This window comes from Alosa alosa, chromosome 6 (assembly GCF_017589495.1).
Source record: "Alosa alosa isolate M-15738 ecotype Scorff River chromosome 6, AALO_Geno_1.1, whole genome shotgun sequence".
Classification (NCBI taxonomy): domain Eukaryota; kingdom Metazoa; phylum Chordata; class Actinopteri; order Clupeiformes; family Clupeidae; genus Alosa; species Alosa alosa.
In genome coordinates, this window is record NC_063194.1 from 26,507,746 (window position 1) to 26,527,119 (window position 19,374).

At 41.7% G+C, this 19,374-nt stretch overlaps 2 protein-coding genes across 3 annotated transcripts in view; one reads left to right on the plus strand and one right to left on the minus strand.

Moving 5' to 3' along the window:
- The window catches only part of LOC125295563 (mitochondrial import inner membrane translocase subunit tim16-like), a 104,507-nt gene that overhangs the window by 54,996 nt on the left and 30,137 nt on the right, over positions 1-19,374 (plus strand). The gene's annotated exons all lie outside the window — the stretch shown is intronic.
- vasnb (vasorin b) lies at positions 6,138-18,335 on the minus strand. The gene is made up of 2 exons (XM_048244880.1): positions 17,826-18,335; positions 6,138-9,606 (listed from the first exon to the last, which is right to left on the minus strand). Exon 2 carries the CDS (start codon positions 9,538-9,540, stop codon positions 7,432-7,434), a length of 2,109 nt encoding a protein of 702 aa, XP_048100837.1. The 5' UTR covers positions 9,541-9,606; positions 17,826-18,335; the 3' UTR covers positions 6,138-7,431.

A 19,374-nucleotide genomic window follows, 5' to 3' on the forward strand; every position in this document is an offset into this window, starting at 1 on the left:
ATTGTTTTTATTGTATGTTGCTTTGGACAAAAGCGTCTGCCAAATCCCATAACCATTACATTACAATGCTCTGTTTTGGTTTTCTTTTCCAGTTTATAGCTATTTAAACCCTGTTGGTTAGATAAGATTAGACTAGATTCAACTTTATTGTCATTGTGCAGTTTTCGTCTAACCAGAAGTGCAAAAAAGCAGAAAAGTGCAAGGGGGGGGGGTTGGGGTTGGGGGTACAGAGAGACCTGTAACACCTCCCGGAGGGGAGTTGGGTGAATAGTCTGTGGTTGGGGTGAGAACAGTCTTTGATGATGCTGCGCACCTTACGCAAGCATTGTTTGTCCTGGATGGTCTTGATGGAGGGGAGTGGGGAACCGGTGATGCGTTGGGCAGTTTTCACCACCCTCTGCTGTGCTTTCCGGTTGGAGGTAGAGCAGGTGCCATAACATACTGTGACACAGATTGTCTGGAGTCAGTACATAGCCAGAAGCCGCCAAGACAACAGTTTAGCGAGAGAAATGCATGCAAATACAACCCCAAAACAGAAAAAGTTGGGACGTTGTGAAAAATGTGAATAAAAACAGAATGTAATAATCTGCAAATCTCTTAAACTCATATTTAGCTGCAAAAAGGACACAGACAACATATCAAATGTTGAAAATGAGAAATTTGACTATTTCATGGAAAATAGATGTTCATTTTGAATTTGATACCAGCAACAAGTTGGGACGGGGGTAACAAAATGCTAGAAAACTTGTGTAATGATAAAGAAAATAAAAGGAAGAATGTTTCACAACTAATTAGGGTACCTGGCAACACGATTGGGTATGAAAAAGAGCATCCCAGAGAGGCAGGGTCTCTTAGAAGTAAAGATGTAGGGGTATTAATCACTCTGTGTAAACCTGTGTGCACAAATGATGAAACAATATAATTTGTCATGCTTCTTGACATGAAATTGTGACGTATTTAGGGAGTTCATCATCTACAGGACATATTATCAAAACATTCAGAGAATCAAGAGAAATCGTTGCAAACAGGGGAAATAGCTGAAAAACAAATTGGATGGCTGTGGTCTTTTGGACCTCAGATGGCACTGCATCAACACCAGACCTGTTTTCAGACCTGACATTGTATGGGCTCAGTAAAACCTCTGATAACAATTGTCTATGTGCCCAGTTTGATACTCAATTCAAAAATTGTAACAGCTAAAATTGTATTGAGACATGATACAGAAATTACCACCCTCTTATCTGGGCCTGAGCTTGTTTAAAATGGACTGAGGTAACATGAAAAAAGATCCTGTGGTTAGACCAATCAAAGTTTGCCATCTTTTTGGAAATCATGGACTCATCTGGGCTAAAGAGGAGAGGGCCTTTCCAAGTATCCAACCTATCCAACTTGTTTTAGTGCTCAGTTCGAAACCCAACATCTATGACGGTGTGGAGGAGCATTAATGCCTACAGCATGGGCATCTTGCACATTTGGCAAAGCACAATCAATTCTGAATGATGTATACACGTTTTGAGCAACATATACTGCCATCCAGGCAATGTCTTTTCAAGGGATGACCTTGAATATTTCAGGAAAACAATGCCAAAATGAATTCTGCACATATTTAAATAGTATTTCTCCATAGAGGAAGAGTCCATGTGCTAACATGGCCTGTCTGCAGTCCAGATTTGTCAAATTAGGTGCATAATGGAATGAAAAGCATGACTAAAATACCCCATACTGTTGAGCAACTGAAATCGGCGAGTAATGGGACAACATTTTATTATCAAAACTGTAGCAAATGGTCTCCTCAGTTCCTAAACATTTACAGAATTGTGTTAAATGAAGAGGTGAAGCAGCACAGTGGTAAACATGCTCCCGTCCCAACTTTTTTTGAAACATGTTGCTGGCATCAAATTCAAAATTGACATACAGTGTATACTTTCCATGAAATAGTCCAAATTTTCATTTTCAACATTTGATATGTTGTCTATCTCCTTTTTGCTGCTAAATATGGGTTTACGAGACTTGTATATTATGACATTCTGTTTTTATTTGCATTTTACACAACGTCCCAACTTTTTCTGTTTTGGGGTTGTACTTCCACAGGTCCACACAAACACTAGGACCAAACAGACACATTCACACAAGAAACCGATAGAGTATTTGTGATTGTGTGTATGTGTATGTGTTGTAAACTGCGAAGCCCGCAGATATTTCAGTCATGTTAGAAATGAGTGCTATGCTGCATTTCTGACTGTTCGGAATTGAGAAAAATAACTGTGGGCTGTTTTTAGGAGCTGTCAGCAATTAGTCCCCATGGGGTACAGTAGGTTCACAATCCTGTGTGCATTTATCTCAAAGGAACACAAGGAATCTTTCAGAAACACCATGGCTGATATTTGATCTGCCATATTTGGGCTTAGGCCAGTATTTAATAAACCTGTAATGAAAGGGTTTTAAAGCTGGTTAGTGAAGCTATATAAACCTTTTTTCTTCAATATTAACAATATATAACAACAACAACAACAACAGTCCCTATATGATTGTGCATTTCCATTTAGATGGAATGTAGCAGTTGTCAAATTATGCCTCTCTTGGAATGAAATATTTCTGTGGTTTGGTGAAAAGGTATTTTTGTAGTTACTATTGCTATCGCTTGTTAGAACTGGTGGGCATATGGTCCTCTCTGAGGTGATGAAGCCATTGGACATAGTTAATTGTTGAATATGAGTTTTTGTTTGTGGTTTAAACATGTTTAGGTCCTTGTCTAGCTGATGTTTGCTTAAAGCTTTTCACTTTGGTCAGAAGTATGCCTACAGTGACACAAGCCAAAGTTCTTTGTGGTGTATGAACATCAGGCTGTCAATGCAACAAATTCTTCTGTTCAAATTCTTCTGTTACACAAAGCGCAAATGTTACTTCTAATAGTAATCTAAGAGTAGTTCTAAATAGCAATTTTAAAAGTCTATATATAGTAATGATATATTGATAGTCATTTGAAAATAAACATGTCAGGTCCATTGTAGAAATTGGTTGGTGATTTGACTGAAGCATTGCACAGAACACTGTTTGCTGTAAGCTGCACACACACGCACACACACACACACACACACTCAAGCAGACACATGCACACACACACACACACACACACACACACACACACACACACACACACACACACACACATATACACTCACACACATATACACTCACACACACACACACACACACACACACGCACATCGTGTGCCACATCGTCTCTTTTTTGTTTTGTGGAGGTGGTTCAATGAGATTTAAAACTAATGTCCATGGAGGGTGTCCAGACTACACCACAAAAGTTGCGATTACCTTGATGCAATAATTTTTGCTTATATAAAACAGGTGCCAACCTAGTGTCACTCTCTGGTATCAAGACCACAGCCACTGAGCTTGGCTGACGTGCATTCTTTTCAACAGTGCAATTCAGCTCAATTTTGTTTAGTTATATAGCAGCACTAATATTGGCCATTCTCTCAATGCTCTATACCGATCATATGGTTTGGCCTCAGACAGCAAGAACATAGATGATGCTGGGAGAACAAAACTCATTTTTGATTGGCAGCTCTGAATTGTGAGAAAGCCACCAGAGGAAGATTGAATAAAGAGAGGGGAATGGGAGAGGACGAGAAGGGGGTAAACAAGAAAGAGACATGTACATTAGTCAAAGCATACAGTACATGTGATTTACATTTGGAATACCATGTTATTGTGTGTAATGGTTGTAATTGCAAGTCTGTAAAATGGGTGTAAATGCTGTGTTTGAGAAGTTGCAGGAGGACAATTTTATACGCTGCTGCATCTCCTCTCAAGGATTTATTTAATAGCAGGAGGTGAGGGTAGAGAAGATGATATTCTGTTTTGGGTATGACAAAACATTGGTCCTGCTACCGGGTCTAAAAAAGAACAGGTTGCCCATGGCAGAGGCAAACCTTTGATTTGAAGAAGAAACTTTAAAAAAGAGGGAGAAAAAAAGGCTAGAGGCACTAAAAATAAATGTAGAGGAGAAAATATTTATTCAACAGTAATTTAGTTGGGAATGTTTTCATAATTTGAGAGTGTATGATTCTGTGTCTTTGTGTGTGTGTGAGTGTGAGTGTGTGTGTGTGTGTGTGTGTGTGAGAGAGAGAGAGAGAGAGAGAGGGAGGAGATGGGGGCAGACAGGCCGGTTGGTTACAGTAGGCTCTTTGAGGCAGCATTGGTTTGGAACAATGCCAGGCACCAGGTCTGCTGTAACCACTGAAGACAGAGGCCTCCTTGTAGCTAGATGTACACACATGCTCTCACACACTGTATTTTCAATACATATCTACAAACACACACACACACACTGGAAACCTAATCATCATTTACTCAGTCCATCTCCTCTGAAAAAAGAGGAGGTCTGTCATTTCTATGTGCTTTCACCATGACCCTAAGTAAAACAACTATAAACGGATTATGATTCAAGTGAACAGCAGTGGTACAAAAGTCTCTGTACCCCAGGAATTAGGCTAATTTCCACAGAACAGCCAGTTTAGCCAGCTGTAAAAGGTGTGAATGATTACAGTAAACCTCATGGCCACTGAGTGTATCATGGAATTCACTACGCCAACAGTGAACATGTGGATGTTTTGTCCCTTAGGACACCTCACAGAGAATACAATCATCACGGTATTGACCGTGATGTGAGAAATAGCTTGAAATACTGTACATTTACTAAAAGTAAATGCACCAACTAATTGGTTGTTGAATGTATTTTAGAAGGGAACCTTTTAATTGTGCTTTTCGACCTTAAGTTGAACCAGTACCAGTCTGGCCAGGAAGGGCTGAGAATTGAGTCTCAAATCCTGCCAGCAGGCCTTTGCACTTTCTGTGTGTTTCGAAATCCCTGCCAGGCGTTTACCTATAAAAGATGTGGGTGGTCAGTAGCATCAACTGTTACCATGGAGGTATGCTCTAATTACATTACTGTTGTATTTTCAATCAAAATGTTCTCATGTAGCCCTAAGCATCCCTCTTTAATCATAAATCCTATAACATTCCCTCATATTCTTCCCCCAAACAGCTCTCATAAAAAGTAATGATGGGAGGCCATGCTCACTTTGCTTGCTTTTCCCTTGTCCCAGAGCACACATACAAACTAAACAGATCATTAAATCACTAAATCAGTTTATCAGGAACTCAGTTTTGGAGTATAGATAGTTTTATGGTAGTATTTATGTGTCTGCATGTGAGAGAAACAACAAAAACATTTTATTTTATTTTTTATTGTACATTTATTTGTTTTTTTGTTTTCATAATACCATCATTTTAAAGTTATTGACACTTCATCCAAATGTACATTATACATGAGACAGCTTCCCTAAACAAACAGGGAAATTAAAATCCTACTGAAAATATTCCAGAATATTCTCAATACTTCCTTCTTTTTTTAGCGCCAGGGTTCCAGTTACATTGCTCACATTGTTTCTAATGTACTGTTTAAGAAAATGAATTATCTTGTGTGTGATGCAGCATACAGGGACACGAGGCCAGGCGTAATGTTCTAATACTCTTATTAGAGTAAGAGGAGGAACTAATGTACCTGGTGCTTTGTGTGTGTGTGTGGGTGTGTGTGTGTGTTAGAGCAAGATAGAGATACAGAAAAATAGCTGCTGCAGTAATGTTCCTCATAGAGGTCAAATCAGTACCCATCACATCTGGATTCTTTGTTAACAGCCAAATATCATAATATTGTTAATTTTTCCCTGTCATGAATATCACAATCAAATACAAACATACAGAAGATGAATGTGTTGCTGTTGACCAATAACCTCCACAAACCTATGTATGTTTTCCAGCTTTTACTTTTACTCTCTTCCCTGGATAACTGTTACATCTACTTACTACCTGTCTAGACATGAGACACATCAAGCAGAGATTTTATCTCCATGCTGGTCTCAGATCAGTATCTCCCTCCTTTTGTCTGTGGACCTCATTTGATTAACACCACATAACAGTTCAGATGCATAATCAGACCAATCATAAATACCAAGGAAAAGCACATCATCTGGAATTGTTGGAGAGTACGTCAGGGCAGTGTTCCTCAAACTATTGGTTAAACTGTTCCAAGATCAATTATAGTTGTTTATTTCAGAATCTGTTCCTGCCATATCACTTTGTTGGTGAGGAATGAGCAGGGTCTTATGGCTAAACAGACAGTTAATGGTAAATAAGCTCTTGCACCAGAGGTGCTGAAGGATCATACACTGTTAATAAAGCAATGGCTGGATAAAAGTGAGGAGGTTTCTATTTCTGTGCCTTTTACAAGCTGCCTTGTATAGCTGTCAGCTATTTAAAAAATAGTGTCAGCTTGGACAAAGACATAAAAAGACTAGGGTTTTTCAGTCAACTGCTTTAGCATGTGCCTTTTGTAATGTTGCTGGCTATCTGGTCATGTGAGTGTAAGGAGAAGGCGGTGTGGGTTCTCAAAGACCAGGGAAAGAGAAGGGATTTATTTTCGAACCTGTACAGCCTCTCAGTATCTGTCATTCACAATCCTTTGATTGACTTGGTGTTACAAGTCTTGTTTTTTAATCTTCAAAGAACTTAATCTGCTGTTTTGTCTGCAAAGTCACATGTGGTCCAGGTATGGGGTGAGGGTGAAAGGGGCTGGTTACAGTCCCTTATCTAGAGAAAAAGACAACTAAAACAAATACAAAATGTACAAACAGTAAAAACACAAAACACAAACACAAAAACCACACATTTGATTTCACATAGCCTTTGAGCCAGACACAGCCTTCAAAAGCATCTGCCATCATGGCTGTGCAGGAATCCTCATCTTCATTACTTTTGAGATTTAGTTGTTCACAGAGAGTAGCACTGCTCCCGACTGGAGCAGCACTGGGGTGCAATGTGCACTGCTACATAACTGAACACTGCTTACCTCATAGATTCAGTCAGTTGTGAGGGCAGGGATCAATCCAAACCAAGCATCCCCATGGCATACACACCACTCACAGGTACTTATCAGTGCAGGAACTCAGGGATTTATTAGCATCACAAAAGGAATGTGATTTTCCTCTCATCCCCAAGGGCACTTGTACTTCTTGCCTTGCCTTACTGTTGAAGTGTGAAATGTGACCCCTGCTATAGAGCTGAAGCCAGTGTGGGACATCTCTTTCCGTAAAGAGTGCCAGCACAGCAACACATTCACAGAAACAAACCCCAGAAGAGGTTTGATTGGAGGGCGGACAGGATAAATGTTCCCATTTCTAATAACCCTCCATATCTTCACTGTATTGCACAGGAAACGATCTAAATGTACATATTCTTTTATGCTTTTTCCTCTTTGTATGGTTGTTTATGTGCGTGGCTAACTGGTCCCTGAATGGATGCTGTCCTCACCCAGCTAAAGGCGTGACCACCAGCGGAGCCTGTCAAGGATCAGAAGTACGAGGGCTTAAGAATGGCCATGTTGTTGTTGGCAGCACAGTGTTCCTGCATCAGGGGGATCTCGTACTCCAGGCCCCCGTTCAGTCCCAGAACGGTGGGGGGGCCTGAGCCTGGTTCACCCTGTTTTTGTGGCAGCGCCCCATTTTCCACACCCTCATTTACTCCCTCCAGCTCCAGCTGAGCTGGATCACAGTCTAGAGCCAGGTGGCCCTTGGCCCGCTTCTGGCGAAGGTAGCAGGCCACACCCACAGCAACAGCGATCAGGACCAGGAGTAGCAGGATGGCGAGGGCTGGTACCAGCATGGTGGTGAGTTGAGGCTCTTCCACACGGGCTCCAGTGGTGGAAGCCAGCTGGCTCGGTGTGTGCGCCTCTACACATGTGCTGTCTTTGCCAATGGTCTCCCCCAGTGGGCTGGCACATACGGTGTAGGTGGAATTCGGGCGCAGGCCACGCAGTGTATATTCTGGGTAGGTGGCTGGCACATTCAGGTGCATAGGTCGGCGGTCAGGGCCAGACAAGTTGCGGTATGTGAGCCGAATGCCACGAATGTAGGGCCGTGCCTCAATGTAACGGTGTAGGTCCAGCAGGATAGAGGTGCTGGTAACCAAGCGTGGACTGATGTCTAGGGGTGTTGCTGGGATAACAGTTGCTTCAGGAGTGACGTCATTGTCATTAGCCTTCTCTGTGTTGTGGTCATCATCATCATCATCATCATCATCATCAACGTTCTCACAGTAGGTACCAGACGTGTGGGCGGGGCAGGTGCACTCCAGGTGACCCTGCTGATCTAGAAGGCAGATGCCTCCATTCAGGCAGATGTTGGAGGGACAGAGGAGTAATTCCTGGTTGGTGTTTGTATCATCACTCGGAGAAGGGGGTGCAGGGGGAGGGGGCTCATTACTGTCGCTGTCTGTAAAGGGAATCTGACTGGGGTTAGGAGGTGCTGGTCTAGGAATTGCTTGTGTGGTGCTAGGAAGAGTGGTGGGAATTAAAGGTTGGATGGTGGTGGTCTTCACTGTACTAGGAGTCAGGGTTGTGGTGGTCGGGCAGCCAAAGTCCCTGTGTTCCAGTCTCTCCAGCACCTTACCTGCATTGAGTGGTGGGAAGTGGCACCTTGTCTCTTGTGTTCTTCCAAGGGTGACCTGCTGGCTTCGTAGCCAACCAGGAAACCAGGCCAGTGTGCAAAGGCAGTTGAAGGGGTTTTCAGCCACAGTAAGCCGCTTCAGGTTGGGGAAAAGGTGCTGGAAGCCATCTGGAAACCCCTGCAACTTGAGGTTGCTAATGTCCAACTCTTGTAGCTCTCCCAGCTGTTCAAAGTCCTCCAGGCGCAAGGGATCCATAGGGTTCCCGGCCAGACTTAGCCGAATCAACCCCCCAGCCTGTCGCAGCACTGGAGGGAACATGCTCAGCATATTACTGGAGATGTCCAGCTCATGGAGATTGGATAGCCCGCCCAGCAGCTCTTCATCTAGTCTTGTTAACCCCAGACCAGCCAACTTCAGGCATTCTAGGTTAGGAGTCTGTAGGTCACCTGGCCCCAGGACAGGCAGGGAGTTGAAGCGCAGGTCCAGCAGCAGCAGACTTGGCATCTTTAGGCAAGGTAGTGACAACAGCTGGTTCCCCTGCAGCTTGAGCTCAAGTAGATGCTCCAAATCGTCAAAGGCCTGAGGATGAATTGTTTGGATCAGGTTGCTGTAAAGGTAAAGCCTTTCTAAAAGCTCCAGCCCAGCAAAGCTCTCCTGAGAAATGTGTGTAATCTGATTGGCAGACAGGTCCAGGTTACGTAGCGAGGTTAATGGAACGAATACTCTGTCAGGAAGTTCCGAGAGCTTGTTCTGGCTCATGTCCAGCATCTCCAAATTATTAAGCATGGTAAAGTCATCCTGTTTCAGTGTCTCAATGCCATTCTGAAATACGTAAAGATTTTTAGTGGGTTCAGGCACTCCAGAAGGCATGATAGGTGCACGGCGCTGGAAACAGAAGATTGAATCTGGAGTTGGGCAGGAGCAGTCTTTTGGGCAATCTGTTGGCAGTGGTTCCACATAGTTGCAGGACAGGAGGAGAAGAGATGGCAGCACTAAGAGGGTGGGTGTCATCATGCTGCCCCCACAGAACCTGGAGAGAGATATAGGAGGGATTGTATGAGGGACAGGAGGGAGGGGAGACTGGGGGGAGGAGGGCAGAGAGAAGGAGAGTGGATAGGTTAATGACCTGAGCAAACTTCAGCATGACAAACATGAGGTTTGCTGTTTTCCGTCAAATGTAATGTTTTGCATAAGAAAAAAGCATAGGCACACACACACACACACACAGACAAGTGAAAGTGAAATTCACTCAATGAAATTTAACTGCCTAAATACAAGTCTGCGTAAATTTACACAGGCTTTTGCATGTAGTTTTTGTCTTTATGTGGCAACGGTAGGATTATCAGCACAGGTTTGGGCAGAAAGATCAAAGACTCAAACTCTTTATGTGCAAACACACACACACACACACACACACACACACACACATCTTAAACCTAAGGTCTTTGCAGACTTTCCACATGACTTAGGAAAGAGGTGCCTTTGTTTGTGGATTGTGGGAATACAACAATTTAGTGTTTAAATTCTTTGGAAGTGTTTTTCTTGTAATGTTCAATATATCAATGCATTAGTCATCATACACACACATAAATGTATTAGTCTTATACACAAATATGTACACACAAATAAAAAAGTTCTCACTCAACACACATCAAACAAAAGAGATACTAATGTTGTTCTGCTGTTTACTTCGGTTTATCTGTGCTATACCCATGGACACTACCACCGAAGTGTAAGGCTATTTTGAACTTTGTCAGTGGTTTGAAAATAGCGTATGCCCACTGCAACACGCTATAAAGCATTTTGTTGCTAATGCAAATAACGGTCTAGTTCAAAACTCCTCCGATTAATGTGATTTTGCTCCCAAACGAATGTTTGAACCCGTTATGAACCATACATAGACCCCATGTTGTTTTTACTCCAGAGCATTCCTTTAAGGACTTCTGTGCTATGCTGAATGATGTGTTCATGCTAGCCCTTTCTTCTGCACATCAGTGTCAGTGATAGGGTAAGGCCACGTGTGTCATGTACACTTACAATACACATGCCATTCAAATCTGATCAGGATGAGTAGAAACATCCACTGTGGAGACAATGAGAGGTTTGTTTTTTTTATTGCAAATAGATCCTGAGCAATTTGCCACATTTTATGGATTAGATTTTCTTCCCTCGCACACAAATACAAACACATGTCTTATCGGTCTGGACCCAATACCCATCTGTAGATGATTACCCTCCAGCTTTGCAGCCTGCTGAGTGACTTAACGCTGTGGTATTAACTCAAGTGCATCTCTGTTAAACAGAGACAGTGAGAGAGAACAGACTTGTCAGATGAATGTGATGAGCCCGTCGTTTGTTTAAAGCTCGGGGCTTTGGCTGCTCCTCAGGACTGTAATTTTCTCTCCTCCTCTGTCTCTCTCAGTCCATGTCTCTTTTGTTTAAACATTCTTAGGATTCACAGCAGTTCAGTTTCATTATGAGTTTCAATTCAAGATTGCGTCTTGCAATCGGTGCCACAGTCTTCACCCCAATAGCACACTGGATTGGATAAATCTCTTTGTTCTTCTGGTATTATGGGCAGCTATTGTTCTGACATCTGCAGGCTCTACAGTTTCACTGTGTTATTAGACAGAAGTATGTTGCTTAATGGAGCTTTGGAAGTATTTAATACTTCCCAATTTTAATAAAACATTACATAGCCACTGTGTTTGTGTGATCTTGTGGCTTGCATCAAGTAGCAGTAAATGTACGGGAGATATGTAAGATTTCCATATAAGATGGATATACAGCTGGATCCTGTTACCCACAATGCTCACTCAATATCACATACAATTGCACAATAGCAGAGGAGGAAGGAATCTGTTGTTCCCTGAAGCACAATGAAACTTGAAACGTCTGGAGTGTGTCTCGTGTCATCAGTCATCATTACGCACATGCCTACTGCCCTTTCTGCCCTGCACTGTGTACTATTAGGAAAGGAAAGGGGAAAACATGCAAAAGAGTGCAAATCGTCCCTCGGAAAGGTTTTCTCTGAATTGAACAAGACAGATTGCCGTTGCGAAGCTTGTAGCTGAAAGTTGTGATGGCCTGTGTGGGTCATAAAGGAAAGCTTATTTCATGGCACACTACAGCAAGATCTTAAGAGCAGATGTGCTGATCTAGAAATCCCTTAGTCCTGTCCACACTTTCCCTAACACTCTCTTTTTGTCTCGTCAATTAACTGTTGTATTTGTGTGTGTGTGCCATGATCTTCTTTACTTTGACAAAAGTGTACCCTTATTTACTGAAGCTTAAAATGTGTTTTTTCACTTCACGGTGAGCAGTGTGTCAGTCTGTCATTGTTACTAAGTAACCAGCATTGCAAGTCACAGTGGAGGTGGTTGATGGCACTTGCTCTACCTGTTCTTCTGTTTGTGTGTGTACAAAGTTTCCACTTGTATGTACATTCACAGTTTTGAAATCAGAGGAATTTCAGGATGTTACACTACAGCTTTGTCTGTGGTCTATACGGCCTATAGTTTGTGTCTCACCCTATTAGTAAAGCCATGTAGAGAACGCAGATTGAAGCCTCATACACATTTTTAACCATAATTTAACCCCACACACACACACAGACACAGACAGAGTCATCTTAAGCATGCAAACAAGTGGCATGGTTGTGACTGTTAATGCCTCAAAGAATTCCAAAATTCCATGAACCATGCAACAGGAAGCACAGACAACACACCTAGCACTTAATCCCTTCGAGTTCAGTGTCTGAGAATTTATTGAGTAACTAGGCATAAACACATCAGGTTTTCTTTACTATGGTATTAATTTGGCTATCGAGAACAATTGTGTAATTTCATTGGTATTGACAAAATTTCTGGTACCATGACCACCTATTTTGAAGATGTAAAATTGATTAATTAAAGAATGAAGAGAATACAAAGCAAAATGGCATATGAAAATTGATGCACGTCAAAAAAACAAAAAAAAACAGGCAGTCTTTTTACAGACTCTCTGGGCGATAGAAGGAATGTGAGAGACGTTTGCTATGAGGCAAGAGTAAGACAGAATGTTTGAGTGATGAATGGATGAGAGCAGTCACTAGTGTGGTATGTCTTTGTGTATGACCTCACAGCTTTATGTGGGGCCAATTGTAATTTTCAACACACACACACTGCTCTCCTTCTATGGTTAAATGCACTTGGCTGGTGTGGAGGAAAGTACAGTGAAGTACTCAGGTGGCTAAATGTTAGCCCCTTTTACACAGGGATCCCCCTATAATGAGAGAGAAAGCTGGCATTATTCCACGTTCACTTGTTACACTCATCCAAACAGTGGTCAATTTTTTTGCTTTGACCTCAAAATAATCACAGCAACTTATGGATTCTGAAAGCGTCTAAAAGTGTGTGTCAATGCTTATGTCTGATTTGTGTGTTCTGAAAACAGCTACTTCATTCAGCTCAGCTTGTATAGGTCACGTCACAATGTATCAGCTAGTCCGGCTGTATATTTGCACAGACAAGACCAACTTTGCTGTCAGCATAATAAACACACCAAGAGGACACAGCCACTGAGTGTGTAAAAGGACGGACATGCCCGGGTAAAGGTGCAATTATTCTGCAATGAAAACCCAGTGTTAGAAGGGCTTTAGACTTTAGACTTAAATAATGAACAAGGGCTGAGCCACTACAACAGAGGAATGAAGTTATGCTCATCCATTACATTTATGCATATACAATTCTTAAGGAATAAAGAATTCTTAAGGAATAAAGAATTAATAAAGGATTCTTAAATAATTCATAAAGAATTCTTAAGAAAGAATAGGGGGGGGGGGGTTATACCTGCTTGTCTATTGTACAAGTGTGGGTTGTTTGATGTGAGAAGTACAGTATCTTCAGTCTCTCTCTCTCTCACACACACACACGCACAAACACACACTCCTCCAGTCTGTTCATGTAGAGAAAAGCTGGTTGTGCTAGTTTAGTTTAGTCCTTGTGGCTTAGTGTCTGAGGGCAGATAGTGAATGTGTGTTTCTGTAGGTCTGGAAGTATGTTTGTGTTTGTGCATTTAAGGGTCCCAGTGCATGAAGTAGCATTAATGCACACAAGGTAAATGAACTTGTGTATAGAAAAGGAGGACTGAGATTGGTGTGTGTGTGTGTGTGTGTGTGTGTGTGTGTGTGTGTGTGTGTGTGTGTGTGTGTGTGAGAGAGAGAGAGATGTGGAGCTTTTTCCAGAGAAATTAGGATTTTTGGAACTTTTCCTCTATGAGTTAAATGATCAAATAATCAGACATGCATAGATGGAACATGAGTATGAAAAAATCTTTAGCACTAGGTGATGTTTTGAACTACCAAGCTTTATCAGAAGAAAGTCAACACATGTTAGGTGTGCAAACTTTGTCAATCAGCCTAAGATGCCCGTAGGCAGCCATTTTTACTGGCCTATACACACACATTTGTGTCTGAACGTTTCTGAATCAGTGTCTGGTTTCAGGGGTTAGCAGGACATGTCAAATGTCTTTCCCGTGTTTGCTGTTGATGTACTGTCTGACACCTCTTTCCCATTAGAAAATACACTCAACATTAATATATATAAATATATAAATATGAATAAGTGAAAATATATAAATGTAACATTTGATTTCATGTGTTTGACAATTAAGACTTAATGCCCATTATATGTTGTGCACACAAATAAGAGTGTGTGTGTTTTATTTGCCTACACACAGGAGTTCATCAGTGTAATCCTAAATTAAAGCTTGTCATAGGCTTTGCATACATACAAACACACACACACACACACACACACACACCAGAGCTTGATTAACTGAAACACTGTCTTTTAAGAAATGTGTGGTTAGATTTGAGGAAGTAGTTAATATTTATCAAATTATTTGTTCTGTTCATTAGTCATTAATAGAGTCTGCAGAAGGATATGACCTTGTTAGATTCCGGGTAGGGGTAGAACAGTGTTCATGGGCAGACCTCCATGTGTGTGTGTGTGTGTGTGTGTGTGATTATGTGAAAGCATGTACATTCGCTTTATGCAGACTGGCGCTCTCTTTGGTTCAAGGCTCATTTCCTAATTACAGTTCAGGCAGGAGGAAATTACAACCTTACATTAAAAGTCCCTTTTCTTTTTTTACTGTTGGGCTGAAATGCACCAATTTGTGGTGGCTCTCTCCCTCCGTCCTGTACTCTAGTTTTTTTCCCTCTTGCTCTCATTCCCCTTCTTCTCTCTTTCTCCTTCTGTCCCTCCTTGGCCCTCTCAAACGTTGGAGTGCTTATTTTGTGGATAGAAGCATGTTTCTGTTGTTTGTCATTTTCAGACTGCAGGTATAATATAATTCAGCACACGAGAAAGTCACAGTGAACCTGATGTTTATACATCCAAATTCAGGCTGTACACCTGTACATGTACAAGACATTCATTACATTCCTAGCTATAAATAGAAACATTGAGGACAGCAGAAATGGCTTGTTGGGAGTTGTTCTTTTGAGCACACCGGTCAGTTTAGGATTGTGTGACAGTTTGGGATTGTGTGTGCAGGAGAGGGTTGCCTACAATAAATCAAATCTATACGACAAACTTAAACTTATTGTTAATGTTTGCAGTGTAACCATAGCATGAGTGACTCAGACTCTACAATTCCTGACAGGTTTTTTAAATCTCTCTGAACAGCTAGAGTCTGAGTAAGCAAGAGTGCAAGGCAGCAGTTTTTTTGGGGGGGTCTGGAGCTGGACATTGGTCATTTTGTGAGTGTATTTATCTGGATGGTTCTTCTAAACACATCATTTGGTTTCATGGTCTTGTGGCGGGTTTGGAGTGGCCAGGGGATGAGATACCCCCTCCCCACAACACACACACACTGCTGCCTCAGCTGAACAGCTGCATGCCTTTGAAGCCTAAACACAGCCCACAAGACAAGCACTGATGTGGCATTTAGACACCTGGGGAGAGACATCGAGTCAGATGAGGTTGGGCTGTGCACTATCTCTTCACAGATGCTGTGGATATACGCATTTATGGAGGGTAAGCTACCTTCACTTGAGAGTAGCAGGCAGAAGAGAAAATTTGTGAGTTTCTGAATGAACTCTTTACTTCTTTAAGAGAATATTCAAGAGCATTTCAATAATATTTCCTTATTATGATATCATTTGTGGAATGCTGTTAGGTGAATGCACACGTCTTCACCGTTAAAAATGGATTGCATCAGAGTATGTGAAAAACAGGAAACGGGAGTATGAACTGGACTAAGATAGGCTTAAGTTCTCTGCTTACTTGAAACACGCACACACATGTACCCACACTGAAGCACACTCATTACACTCTCCAGAATGGCATAAAATTCATCACATTGACACTACAATACCTGAGAGCACCAGGATACTCCTGCAATACACATACAATCTCAGATGTGCATTTCCTAATCTCTAATCTCTCTCTGATACAATCTCAGATGTACATTTCCTAATCCCTCTCTGACATTTTTACACCCTATTCCCTCTTCTGTATATTTTGAATGATGCTATATGACCAACATTCATGCTGCAGTTGAAATATCAATGATTTTGAAAAAAAGATTCTTCTCTGTAGTTTTGACAAAATTATACAAAAATACTGCAAGCTATTGGTGGGTATGGGAAAAAAGCACAATCCATACGTTATCAACCATGTAGCAAGTGCCAAGATAATTTAAAGCTCATTTTAGCGGTGGTGACATTTCCCTTATCCCCACCAGCTGACTCAATCACCTGTTTTGGGGTATAGCCTAAGCTACCAGAGCCTGTTGGCCAGCATTTACACCAAAAAATGCAACAGCAAAAAGTTATATTTCACAACTATCTTAACACAGTCGCAGAAAAGACTATTTACAACTATATTTGCTGTGACCAGGTATTTTCTTGGTAGGCCTACTAAAAAGAATTATCTAAGTTAAATGATTGGAGCAGCAACAAATTCACTCAGTCCTCAGTGAGAGGAGAGATTAGATTAGATTAGATTAATGACATTTTATGAAAAGCAAACCTCTTGAACAATGTGTGTGAGCAGTGGGTTGCAAGCTGAACATTTTGCCCTTTGTTTTATGGCTTCTGATGAGTATAGCCTAGTTAAATAGTTGGCTACTCTTTCAAATTACAAAAATCATAATGGAATAGTGCATCTGATCTGCAAGTAATCCCATATCAAAATGATTATGACTCGATATAGGCCTAACAAAATCTGAAATCGCTGATAGAGACGGATGCAATCATTTCCAGCATCCAGCAAACATCTATCTGTAACCTACACATTGATAACTCGTGTTGTGTCGGACGTTCTCCAGCCCGCACCAACTAGCCTACAGTTGGTGCTCGTGATTGAGACATCAGGTAGGCCAAGTGTTGAAACCCTTTCCAGGTTCAGGGTTTCCTTAATAATCCTGTCCTAGATTCTATTCAGGTAGCCACTTCACGTGCTTTTATTTTCTTCATCAATTTGTGATCTGCCTATTCCTACTCTAGACTGAGCATCTGCTCTGATGCGGTGCGCTCAACTCTCAAACTTGAATTTGATTGCTGTTTTGGTCCTTTTCTCTATGTCTATGGAGAATAAACTCTTAACATAACATAGGCCTACATATTTTTGGATTTTGGTTTTGATTGTTCGAGAGGTGAAAGTATTCCTGACGAGAGTTGTCTGAGAGAAATGTTATGATGAATGATCGCTGTTTGGGGATATTAAACCACGTTAAGCTTTTTCACGTTACGCGTTAGAATGTCCCCTTAATTTTATAGCCTAGGCCTATTTTTCGGCGCCTGTCCGCTGATAGAGCACTTGCCACAAACACCGGAGACAGCTAAATTCACACGCGCAGGGCAGTCCCTTATGGCATAGTAAACATTGTATACAATCACTAAGGCTACATATCTATGACAAATGCCATTCAAATAATGTATTGGTCAGCGTGGTCCGCTACTTGGCTATTGCAATGTTGAAACATTTTTTCCCTTTCACATTACCGCAGTCGTTGGCTCGGATAACAACATGATCTTGCTGATAATGAAGTCGTCGTAAGAGACTGGTGTGAGTGCAGTTTCCAGTCAAACCTTGATGTATGATGTAGAGAATGGCCGAAACACTTCGGTTTCTTTAGATGAGTTTTTCATATGAAAAACTCATCTAAAGAAACCGAAGTGTTTCGGCCAGTTGTGTAAGTTTCAGAACACCATTTAACGCGCTGTTAATATAGGCAATAGCCCACATCAGCGGACAAAAACAGTCGTTTGATTAGGCAACTTTCTACAGTTAGGTGGAAAAATCACTCACCGGCTCAAAACCTGTACCCCTCCGGAGGTTTTACTTTCTCAAAGCAAACTTCTGATTCCTTTTTTTATCCACGTTGTCGACGAAGAACTTTAATCGTGTCCCTTGACAAGTGGCAGTGAAGCCATTTAAAAATATAGGTTATTCTCTATCATAGTTTGCGGGGAAAAAGACATTCGATCCGGTGTGTGGAGTGGCAGTGGCAGAAAGAGCTTCGGATCGATGAGATAGTTTCAAGCTGATGTTTTGACCCCCGAGTCTACTGCGCGCTTTTGAGGATAGAAATGGGAGGAGCGAGGTTCGAAGTGAACTGAAAATAGTCAGCTTTAGTTATCCGGTGAGTGGCGTTCTTTTGGGAAGGTGGAGTTAACGCACAATTTCGTTCTGATTTTTAGGATGTCAGCTCACTAAACCGGTAACTAAACTGTAGCTAGGTCTATGAAGACCTGTCACAACCTGTCATATTCAGCCTATAGGCTATGTCAACCCTTTCACGGAAAGTGCCATGGCTTATGTGACAGCCTATAGGCTATGCCAACCCTTTCACGGAAAGTGGCAAGGCTTATGTGACAATAAAATGAACTGAAATAACCTACCTATTAACCACCTGCACAAGTCATAAAGCTTATTGCATTTAGGCATAGGCTATTTCCATGAATTGACTAGCCTATCATTGTCATTTTAATAGGCCTACAGTCTGCTGAACTATCAATTCCATAATTGAATAAAGAGCACATTTTTGATTGGCTATTTAGATAGATAGATAGATAGATAGATAGATAGATAGATAATCTATACATAATGTGCTTAAGGATGATCAAGCATGACAGGGCAGGGACTGAGCCTGTAATTCAGTGTGCATTGTAAGGTGCTCTATGAGAGTGAGTGTCATGGTTATGGTGCAACAGTGCAAGAATAAGGTCTAGAGACCAGCATAAAATAAATATGGACATATAAGAGAATAATGTATAATGAAGACAAGGTAATATAAAAAATATATATATCAGTGCAAGAATAGGTTGAGGTAATAGGGTTACAGCCATTGGTCAAGTATTAAGTATAAGATATTAAGCATCAAGTACGGCCACAGTCCAGGCTGTGGGAGGGAGGGAGGGAGGGGATATGCATATGTGCTAATATAGCATGTAAACAGTATAGCAGTAAAACAGTAAGCTAGTGGACAGTACGTACACAAACATGGAGAAGGTGAAGAGGCAGACAGACTATGCAGAGAAGTCTATCTCTCCTCTACCCATGCCTAAACACAAAAGTGTGCCAAGCCTAAACACAAATAGACCTATATGCTAGGCCTACTGTCTTATTTGTAACCCAATCGGTGAATTAGTGAAACACAAACAGCACACAGTGTACACACAGTGAGGTGAAGCACACACTAATCCCGGCGCAGTGAGCTGCCTGCTACAACGTCGGCGCTCGGGGTTAGGTGCCTTGCTTAAGGGCACTTCAGCCGCGGCCCACTGGTCGGGGCTCGAACCGGCAACCCTCCGGCTACAAGTCCAGAGTGCTAACCAGTTGGCCATGGCTGCCCATA